Source organism: Alexandromys fortis, unplaced genomic scaffold (genome assembly GCF_014885135.2).
Source record: "Alexandromys fortis isolate MF-2015 unplaced genomic scaffold, M_Fortis_MF-2015_v1.1 scaffold_35, whole genome shotgun sequence".
NCBI lineage: Eukaryota > Metazoa > Chordata > Mammalia > Rodentia > Cricetidae > Alexandromys > Alexandromys fortis.
Genome location: NW_026067913.1, coordinates 6450749 through 6462443, shown reverse-complemented (window position 1 = coordinate 6462443; position 11695 = coordinate 6450749). Strand labels below are relative to the sequence as shown.

The window sequence follows — 11695 nt, the reverse complement described above, 5'->3', positions numbered from 1 at the left end:
TCACATACTAAACTATCACATACTAAACTATCACATACTAAACTATCACATACTAAACTATCACATACTAAACTATCACACATGGCAACACTAGCATGGGAAAGAAAGTAAGACTGACATTTTCTATATAAATACACGGTGTAAATGTAAACTTATCTACATATATTCATGTACATAGATAATCAAGTTATTAGTCAACTCATTAATTGTTAAAGAATAGCTAAGCTGCTAAAAAAACAACTCAAAAATAGGTAGTGTTAGATTTGCATGTAATTCTATATACTACATAATATTTTATGATTGATACAACAAAAATACTAGGACTAGAATTCTGGGTATATTTTTAATGGTGAAATTATGAAAGACAAACTAATTAGTATTTATTGTTCACAACAAAATAGGATTCTGTTCCTTAATATAATTTTATAATTTTTAATTGCAAAAAAAATCCAGGTTAACATGAGGGAAAAATATGAATATTTTTGAACTATCACTGTAATATGGTCAGGAACAAGAACAATTTTATTTTCAAATTTACAGTAAGAAGAAATGTGTCATATATATATACATACATATATTTGATATTTTCCACATTCATGCCTGACAAAGATAGAGCAAAATTTCCTGTAACTTTTTTTTTAAATAAAGGACAAGAAAAATTTAATAATGTTTTAATGTAGTTATGGAAGATCAACACTGTGTGACATCACAGTATTTCCCTCAATGACCTTAGGGATAAAAATAATTTCCCTTAAGTTATCAGTCTAGTGGCACAGACAGTACATTTTGAGAAAACACAGTTATGAAATTTATGGATCAATTATATACCGAAATCTTTCACATCTATTTAAATAAAGTTACATGAAAATTTTTTGTAGATTTAAATGTCACCACTATTAGTCGATTACTGTTAACCAGGAAATTTTAGATGAACCGAATTATATAAATACACATATACTCCCTCCACTTACCCCCTCCCCAGTTAGGGAATGAGCTCAGCCAGGGCTCTGAGTCTGGTAAACATACATCTACCACTGGGCTATCCTTCCTGTCCTCTATGAATATAGTTCTCAATACCATTCCACTGAGTCTAAATAAAGTATATTACAGGGTTGGCTACAAGGAATACCTATATATTAGCATTCTTTAAGAACTTAATTTTATGTATATAATTATTGATTAGTATTATTTTATATACACAGGATATCTAAAGTTGATTCTCAATTGCAATAATCCGTTTCCTAAAGGGGGCAAAAAAACTTGATAATTAAAAAACTTGGTGCAAGCCTATATACAATCCTAGTGTTCAAAAGAGTTCAAAGCTAACCTGGGCCATGTAGTAAGACTCTTGCCTCAAAAAAAAAAAAAATCAATAAACATCGTACTATGTCAGTTTTGCAAAGGAGCAGTTAGGTCCAATTGTTATGACATACTTATTTCAAAGTTTCTCATTTTGACTTAAAGTATGAAGGATTGTTTTCCATGTAAGAGGTGAAATATGAAAGGAAAAAAATAAATGGAAGAAAAATTATTATTCAGGTACTATGTTTTGTAACTATAGTTTTTATTGTGTTGAACTGTGTAGTATCATTCTGATAAAAATTGTCATAACTATTAAAGTTTACAATAAATGATTAATATTGCTACATGTCATTCAGAGTTAGAACACCTTTACCAGAGCACGTGTCTAATGGTCCAAAAGGCAGAGACAATTTAAAAGATTTTAACTTAAAAATTATAACAAAATTATAGGCCCATGTTTAAATTCATATTTTTAATTATTGTTTAGATAACAATCACATCAAGTGTCACGTTGAATAAATTCATAAGAACATTCACACATTTAAAATGAAGTCAACGGAGCCTTGGATGGCTACTTTAACAACATCCTGTGCTAAATGTTCCGACGCTCAAAATGTCACTTCCTACATGTCTACCTGCTAACTGTTCAGGAAATACAGCAAAAGTAAAAAGAACTTCAAGATGACAAACAAACCCTAAAGATTCGAGCTGGTGAACAGAAATAGGAGTGGAGCAGCACTTGGGAGCAGATGCAGAGAGCGAGCCCAGTGTGGAGCCCACTGTCTCCTGACCATGGAACTTGTTGGCTACAAGGGACAAAGTCTTATTCCTATCACTTATCATGGCCTCACATCTCATCAGATGGCTCCATGACTGACAATGCCCAGGTACACAAAAGGGGTTTTCATTCTGCCGTTCACTAATTCACCTCTGATACCTTTCCTATCTTCCACCTTTTTTTTATGTTAATGCTAAACTGATCATTTTTATATAGTGCCCATCTATGAACATGAATCTTACACTTTTTATACTATTCTCAAAAAATTTCATCCCAGATAACCTATTTCTCTTTGCTAGGTCTTTTATTTTAGTTGAAAGGTTTCTAAATTCTTTGGCAAAATTACTTTTCGGATGGCAAATTAATTATTACCGGAAGGAAAACTTAAATTTCACTAATGAAACTTCAACTGAGAATTACAATTCTATTTAAAAACAGATTAGGTTACAAAAACTGTTGTGTATTTAAATTTATCTGCTATAAAGAGACAGAGTTGATGTAACGAGAATCGGAAGCAGTATATTGTGGCCAAGTTCCTATTATGCTCGTCCTGCTTCCCTTGACACCACCACAAGACCCATCCCTGGACTTCAGGTGCCCAGTTCAGTGCAAGGCACACAGAGAAAAGCCAACCATGAGTTCAGATATCTGGTAACAATAGAATGTGTTGCAAAAATACAAAGACACACGAAGTCAATTCAATAGTGCTACTTTTCATGCTGAGAAACAAACAAACAGAAGTCAATATAACAGGGCATAACTAGTTCAGTCAAGGGGTTGACCATTAGTTACTTTATCCCCAAACCATGTTAGTGTTTCATGCAGACCTGGGTTAGTTAGTATAATTCTGGGAAAGAATTTAGTGACAACTTCTGAAATGTTTAGTATGAACCAGGGTAGTGTTAAGTCTGCTTATTGTCTGAGTTACAAGCACAGAGCTTGCTAATTCTGGAAAAAGGGAATGGGAGAAGAAAGAAGATGCTTTGGTTGACACTTTGTCTTACCTTCAGATAAACAGAACTGATACTTAATGATCTAAAGAGGGAAAATAAAATAAATGAAACAATCGTAAGGAGTGCAAGATATTACAGAATAGGAAGGCCATGAGTCATTTTTTCTGATTTGTTTAAAATTAGTTAATTGTATTAATGCATTACCCTCTTAAAATCTTCAAATATCAAAACATAATTTGCTGTATAATTGCTTCTAAATCTAGACTGGTTTAGCTTTACTTATAAAGTTAGAGATGATGATATCGTATCTTTGGCTTTAAAATCTGATCCTCTGAAGTGGGGAGTTCCCTCTGCTTCAGAACTCCAGGAAACACAAGAGTCAGTGACTGTGATGTGGACCATGTATTGTTATGAAGATTATGGATTTTTTTAAGGAGCCACATTCAGATAAAAGAAAACAAATTTACAGGCCAAACTCAAATAGTCATAAATAATATATTTCAATGATCAGAATTTTATTCAACCAAGATTTAGAAGAAAAGGGTATTGCATTTTGAGTTTGTAACAAGTAACCAAGACCTTTGTTTCTTCTTACCTGCATCAGAAGGTGAGTGATGGTAGGGGGCTGGAGAGAAAACCTGTGCTGCAAAGTCTTCAAATGAACTTGGCTCTAAATGGTGCTGGACAATTGTTTGCAGGTACCGCGCTCTCTCCTCATAGCTGGTTCCCTTCTGTTAAGGATGAACTGAGATGCAGTGTACACTGGGAGCAAGCACATTTTATGCGAGGACCATAAGAGCGCATCCTTACTTAGTGAACTGTTTCCTGTTCTTACACATGACTAAAAGTGCCCCTTCTCAAAGTATAAAAATGTACTTTTTAGTGGCAGTTTATTTCTATTGACTCCGTGACAATTGATAGTTTAACAGGAATTTACTAGAGAATAATTACACTGGTTTATTATTAGAACAGTTTGAGGAAAGATGTAACTGTTAGCTGGTCAGCCTGAGCCCTTCCTACCCTGTTAAGCAACATTCATCTGTAGATTTACTCCCAAAAGTCATTCAATAAAAGTATTATACTACATTTAAAATACTATGTCCCAAATTCTCCATTTTTTACTTGTAAAGTCTTATTGTGAAATTCCTACATATCTTCTTCAATTTTTAAAATCTCTGTATTTTTTCGACAATTGTTCTCCTTTTGAATGGAAGACTAGTGTTGTTATAATCCTTGAATAACTCCATGCAGTTACGATAAATGCATAGCTGAATCTGCGTGTCAGTAAAAAATACCCCATCAATTACAACCCGGAAACAAGCGGGAGTATTTGTGAGGAGTCCACGGGGCTCCTCACTACTGTCCAACAAAGCATCTCCAGGGCACTGACACTGACAGAGAGAGACTGTACTCCGCTCGCACCACACATTATTCCCTGATATTATTGACAAGCAACCCTGAAGTGCTGTTGCTTTTGAACAACCCACTCCAGGCTTCCTGTTTCAGCAGGTCTGATTGTGCTGTTAGCATAGAAAGGGCAAGAAAGGGAGAGAATATTTCTGTTGTTCATGAAAGCAACTATGGAAATGGCTGTCAAAGTGTAGAGCAGCAGGCAGCAACAGACAATTATCAGGAAAAAACACATGTCGACTTCGAGTCGTACAGTTCCTGAACTGAGAAACCACCTAACGTTTCTTCTTCAGGTTTTCAGTTCTCCTGCTGCATTTGGTGACATTTACATAGGGACAGTGAATAAACAAAGACAAAGGAAATGCACACAGACATTTCGGCAGTAAAAATTCACACATTAGTTTTTTTTTTCCATTGCTTTTTTTTCTCCCCCTAAAAGCCATTTCAGTATTTCTGTCTTAAAATTTTTATTCTCTTTTAAAAATCATAATTCAGTATTTCAGTTCTATAATTCTAGGAATTACAATTCAAACTAGGAAAAATCATTTGGGAGCTAATTTAAACTGATAATTCAATGGGTGACCTTACGGACAGCTATGTTTACAAAAGTTTAATAAGAGGCGATGAAAAGCTTGCTAGTTAGAGGCCAGACTGAACACCATTGGGACTTGACTTTGATGAATCATTTGCTTTTTTAATGGCTTTGTATTCTAGCTTCTTGGATCACAATTTATTTTTTGTGTCAAATATTGAAATAACCTGGATGCTAGCTCTTTATAATCTATTATTTTCAATTCTGTATATTGCAGCTGAACTCTAAAAGAATTTTACTTCTGAGATAGCAGCAACAGGGTAAGACGTATTAAAATGACGGTGTAAGGAAGGGTTTTATGGAAGGATAGCAGACATTTATGAGGCAAACTTAAGATAGAAACGTAGCAGAGCACGTCTCTAAAGAAGATGTATGGTTCTAAATGGAGGAGATGAAGCTGAGCTCAATCTAAATAATACCACATATCTCACAACTTGTTGGAAAGTACTTTTTTCATTGGGGGAGATTCACAGCTGCCGAATTTTCTGCAGTTAATAGAGTCCTTTGATTCACAGCAGTGCCCCTTGTACAAAAAATACTGGCCTTTGTGTATTACCAGAAACTAATTTTCTATTTGGCTGAAAAGGGAAAAATGGGGTTATTGCTTCTCCCTCCTACAGAGCTTTTCATTATGCCTGATGCACTCAACTTCTAAGCTCTTCTGAGAAAAAAAATAACTGAAGAGGCAAGAGGTAGAAAAGTGAGCTTGTTAGCACATTAGAAGTGAAGTATCTTGGTGGGCCCTAGAAACTCCCAGTGGTGTGTTAACTTATCACTCTATGCATGCTGGCACTGATAGTCTCCCAATTGATCACTCGCTTTTCGCACCAAAGGTGCTGCCAGGAAGCAAAGGCTGAAGGCCCACAGGAGAACAGTCTGCTATCAAAACAAGCTGCTTTTAAAAGTCTGCTTGAATGGGTAAAAACGCTTCATGAAAAGCAGGGTGGAGACAGCTACCTGCTTTGAAAATGCTCTACTTTAGTGGGTCTATAAATGAAATATTTTACTTTATCTTATTTAGAGTTTACATAAAAAACTAGGCAGAAAAAGCAAATGTTAATATTCTTAAAACAAGGAGGATCGTTCCATTGTGCCAAATTTATCAAAGCAAAAAAAAAAAAAAGATTAGGTAAATAAAGCACAATGAAGGGTAACCTCCTGCACTATATAAAGTAACTCTAAGCCAGAACACATAGCCCTATAAAATGGGAGGAGCTCCAGACATCTAACATTTTATATAAAATACACAATGCATTTAATAAAAACAGACTTCTTAATTTTGAGAAGTTTAAGTCTCTGTGATGAAAGAGTAGCTTTTACACAGGAAACTCACCACAAATTAGCACAGGCTAACACCCAAACTTTCCTTTTTGTGGGTTAAGTTCAGAAAATACTGCTAGCTTGGTAAATACTTACAGCCTAAAGGAACCCACTTTCTAAAAGTGAGTGTTCTTTATAGCCCCCCTTTAAGAGTGCTGCAGTTAAATTAAGTAACACAAAAATGAGCCAACTTAATCTACTGTACAAACACCATCACAAGTTGTGGCTCAGAAAACATATAATTAGGAGATGGATAAACCTGCACCACGGTCCTGGATTCATACTTTGTGACTGCAATGATTACAAAGCTCTAAAGAGTAGCTTTAGCATCTGAAGCTGTAATCAGCACCTGAAGCAGCTAATGCCTGTACCTCTTCATAAGAGATCCTAAAGACTCTTAAAGAGGCAGCTCTCTAGGGAAGAGTTAGTACCTATAAGTTGGCTACACAGACTATGGGGCTAGCAAAAAGAGAACAATTCAAGATACAGTCCTAATGTAATTGAGTGTCGTAAGTAGCATTAAAATTAAAACACCGAAATGAGTAAGATGATAAAAAGGTGAAGGGGAACTAACAAAAATAATCAGAAGCAAAACTGAATTTAAAGTGAAGACCTCAGCTGAATTCATAGAAGTGTTTGTTATAAATTTTAAGATATCTCAAGGTAAAATTATCTTAAAAATTTGATAAAGAAGACTTAGTTGGTAGGAATCTTTAATATAGAAGTAGTCTATCACACACACACACAAACATAAACCTCATCACTGCACCCCCACCACACCCTTACACATATATGCACCCTTACATAGGCGCTCACACCTACACAATAGCCCCTACAATACACCCCACCACTACAACACTCCTCTATACCCCCATCCTTAAACACTCCCCACCCCCCCACACCCTTACACCCTCACCCTACATACACAATCACATCCACACCCACACTTACACAACCTCACACCCATCACACCCTTACAGATACACTTCCCAACACCTACACACACACACACACACACACACTTCACACCCACCCTTACCCACACCCCATGGCCACACACTGCTCCCCTCCCCATGCATACAGGTGCTACAATCCTAGCACTATAATCACCCACGAATCCTATCCTTATACTTTCTGCAAAGCAGAAAAGGAAAGGGACATTACAGTTCTGAACATGACAAAGGATACTACACGTGTTCTGAACATGACGAAGGATGCTACACGTGTTCTGAACATGACCAAGGATACTACACGTGTTCTGAACATGACAAAGGATACTACACGTGTTCTGAACATGACCAAGGATACTACACGTGTTCTGAACATGACAAAGGATAATACACGTGTTCTGAACATGACGAAGGATACTACACACATTCTGTCACAAAATAGTTTAAAACTAAACTGAACTTCATTAAGTTTACATTAGTAGACATTTTGAGTAATTGCTTTTAATTTTAAATTTCAAGACAGGCTGTTAAGAAACTAGAGACCAGCTTTATCCTGACCCTGGAAGAAGTATGAATTCTCTTTTCTACAGTTTACAGGGACATCACCATCTGTCCTATTTACTTTATCAGGGCTTTAAAGAACATAAATACACTGTAATCCAAAAGTCCTTCTGTATCTGAGTTGAGAATTATTTATTTTCATTGCTACTGTAGTACAAATGCTGTTATATATTTCTTGAACTTAAAATTTATTTAAAAGTATGTCCAATACTTAATGAACTATGGACTGTGGCTGGATAAATAGTTTCAATGAGCTTTTTAGGAATTATAAAACTCAAAGTAACTCTTCATCTACTCTACTGGACAAATTCTCCTTTGTTAGCAATGTAACCAATATAACATTACATTATTTTTGCACTAGTTTAATGTTTGGCGCACAACTTTGTAAATGGCAGGTGCTGTCTACAGCCCCTCCTTCTGATCCTGTCCAAGCTAACCTTGAACACAGGACCTTCTGGAACTACAGGTGCACTCCACCATGCCCCGCTCTAGGGAAGTTTTCAATGCAAGGAAGGAAGTAAGGAAGGGCATCTCTGTTGCCAGATATGCTTGCATACACACCTGTAATCTTAGCACTTCGAAAGTTGAGACGTGGGCTACAAAGTGATCATCCATCCATCCATCCATCCATCCATCCATCCATCCATCCATCCAAAACATAGCCATATTCATGTGTCAGGACTGTATAATATCAGTAATGTTTCTTATTTGTGGTATGTACAGAGGGTTTTTCATTTATTCTGATATAAGTAAATTAAAATGAAGAAAATATTAAGCACTAAATATTTCCATTTTACTAAACTGCAAGGAGACTAGACTAAAAGGGAGGTTTGTTCTTAAAGAAGTTACAACCTGGGGCTGGAGAAATGGCTCAGCAGTTAAGAGCACTGACTGCTCTTCCAGAGGACTTGGGTTCAAATCCCAGCACCCACATGGCAGCTCACAACTGTCTGAAAATCCAGTTCCAGGGGATCTGACACCTTCACACGAATGAACATAAAATAAAGATAAATAAATCATAAAAATAAAAAAAGGGAGACAGGAAGACATCTCATTAAAAAAAAAGAAGTTACAACCTTCAGTCTCTACAATTTTCTTTTATTCTTTTGAGACAGGGTCTCCCTATTATGTAGCTTTGGCTGTCCGGGAACTTGTTCTGTAGACCAGGCTGGCCTCCAACTTCCAGAGATCCACCTGAAAAGTTTTGTATGCACATGCACTTTAAACACATATACACAGAATGAGTAAAACAGAATTCATGTGTCATAAAAATTATAGTTGTAAATACCAAATATTTTTAATATTGCTTGCTTTTCTCTTTTATGGTTTAATGACTTATCTCCTAAATAGGGGGGTGGGCACCACAAAGATAGTTTCTTTTAAAGGAAACCTGAAGTTGGTATCTGTTATCGATGGCAGTCACACGGAGGGATGTAAAGCCTGCTTGGGAATCGCTATCTTAGGCAGCTCTACACTCAGCCTGTGCCTTCTCTGTAGCTTTGAGGAGTAGGAGTTCCTTGCCTCTTCTCTGTATTCCAAGAATATTATCCCAGGGAGAATTCTGACAGAAACCATTATTTAGAAATTCTGACTACTGAATGAACAATTGTATTGGAGAGTGTTATTTAAACTGCACTTTGAGTTGTAACTGAAATAACTATAATCTGAGTACTACTTAAATCATTAGAACCAACTGGTCAATAAACATGCTATCTGTAGACAGCTTTGCAACTTGTGCTAGGTATCAAAACTACAATGATCAAATGCATGGCCTCTGCCTCTGCTCCTAGACATCAGTCTCTCCACAAGTCTCACCACAAAACAATTAAAACACAGATTAATTAAAACATGCACAGAACCTCTACTCTACGAAATGCAACAGCAACACTGAAATTCCACCAGAATCTACTCCTCAAAGTCAGTGACAGAAAGGACTTTTTCTCTCCTTTCCTTTGTTTCTTGAGTCAAGGTTTTAAGTAGTCCAGGGTGGCCTAGAACTCAGTGTAGCCAAGGATGATCCTGAACTCCTGATTCAAACTCCCGAGTCCTGGGACAATAGATGTGAGCCACTGACCCTGACTGAACCTATTTAAGAGAGCGTAGTTTACTAGAATAAACACCAGGAAAGAGACTATAGAGATTGGAAAGGGAAAAGCACCAATACCAATTGTTAAAAAAATGTGTGAAAGAGAGCAAGAGAGAGAGATGGGGGGAGGGAGGGAGGATGGATATGCAAGTATCTCTGGGCCATAGTGCATATGTGGGGAGGTTAGAAGACAGGCTCATGCCTTCTACCTTGAGACACATCCCTTATCTCTCTCTGCTTACACCAGTTTACTTAGCTTGAATCTTCCAGGGATTCTATCATTTTCCCCTCCTGTCTCGTGAAGGGCAGAACTATGTACTTTTCTGTGTCTTGTTTCCTACGTGTCCTTCTGGGATTTGAATTAGGGTCTTCATGCTTGTCCGGTAAACACTTATCCCATTGAGCCAACTCCCTTAATCTTACCACAACCCATTTCCAGCTATACTTATGAGTATACTTGGTTCTGTCCCACCTCTTGATCTTGCTGACCCTTTGAATTAAAAAAGAAAAACAGAAAAAAAGAAAAAAGAAAAGAAAAAGCAGTGTAGCAGACGCAGATGCCTTTAGTCCCAGCACTCCAGAAGCAGAGGCAGGCCAATCCCCACGAGCTCTAGGCCATACAGTATAAATAGGTAAAGTTTAACATCAGCAGAAAGGAAAACTGGATTCTGCTCTTTAAAAATTTTTGAATAACTGATTAAAGAAAACATTATATGAATTCTGGAAAGAATTATAATGCATCATAATTCAGCACTGAAACAACTATGCACCCCCACTTTCAATAATTCTTAAAAGGAAATTTAACATTTAAATTTTTTTGTGATTTTATAATAGCATTCTTAAAAAAAAATCCATGTAGGTAATCCATGGGGTAATTTAAAATCATTTAGGGCATGTATCAGCTTGGTACACAAGGAGAAAGGCACTATTTGGATGTGGTGGCACATGCCTACAACCCCAATACTTAGAAGGCTGGGGCAGAAGGATTGCTGTGAGTTCAAGGTGGCCAGCCTGTGCTAAAGGGTGAGAGAAACTGACAAAAATAAATAAGAGCTTAAAAACATTTAAATATGGATTAGCTTCAACTTATAATGGGGGCTATTTCCCGATTAAATCTACTGCAGGTAAAAAATAAGTTTAAAATGCATTTAATACAGCAAGTCTATTGAACATCCCAGCTAGAACAATGGCATGCTGAGGAGTTAAGGGTTAATTTCTACTATCCTGTGGATGAGTAGGAGGGGTAAGTGCACATTCCATAGTCGAGGGGATGCAAATGCAGTTCTTCCGAATGTCCCTCTTTCTACACAAGGGGACCAAATAAAGCTCACCCAAAAGAAACATGATCTTTTTTTTTTTTTTTTTAATGTTTTTAGAGACAGTCTTGTTTTGGGGCTCAGACTCATCATCATCCTACCCCATCATATGCCTGATTGTTTTTGTCCACCCCCAAAACCAGAAGAATGTTTATTCAGCAATAAGTCCTCCTTGCTTTGAGAAGGACTACTGCAAACTATACAAAAAACAAAGCTGCTGCTGAGCCAATGTGGGGCGAGACACCTGGTCTTTAAGGGAATGCCTCAGTACTCTTTATATCCAATTTCACTGATCTGTGTGTTTGAGAAGGAGACAAAAAATGCTAAGAGTCATGTTATCCCAAAGATGGCCAAGACAATGAGCATTAGCGAAATTCCGAGGCTGTTCTGAAAACATCTGTTTGTATCTCTACACTATAATTATTGT

The 11695-nt window shown here is 36.8% G+C and overlaps 1 protein-coding gene across 5 annotated transcripts in view; it reads right to left on the bottom strand.

The window, feature by feature from the left end:
• Ralgapa1 (Ral GTPase activating protein catalytic subunit alpha 1) overlaps nt 1–11695 on the bottom strand; it is a 198586-nt gene that overhangs the window by 6388 nt on the left and 180503 nt on the right. For 3 of the 5 annotated variants that reach the window (XM_050138852.1, XM_050138854.1, XM_050138856.1), the window contains one exon: nt 3629–3753. In XM_050138852.1, the coding sequence (XP_049994809.1) occupies nt 3629–3753 (125 nt within the window). Of the gene's footprint in view, nt 1–3084; nt 3116–3628; nt 3796–11695 lie in introns of those variants that run through there. The other 2 variants (XM_050138853.1, XM_050138855.1) reach the window with 2 other exon arrangements.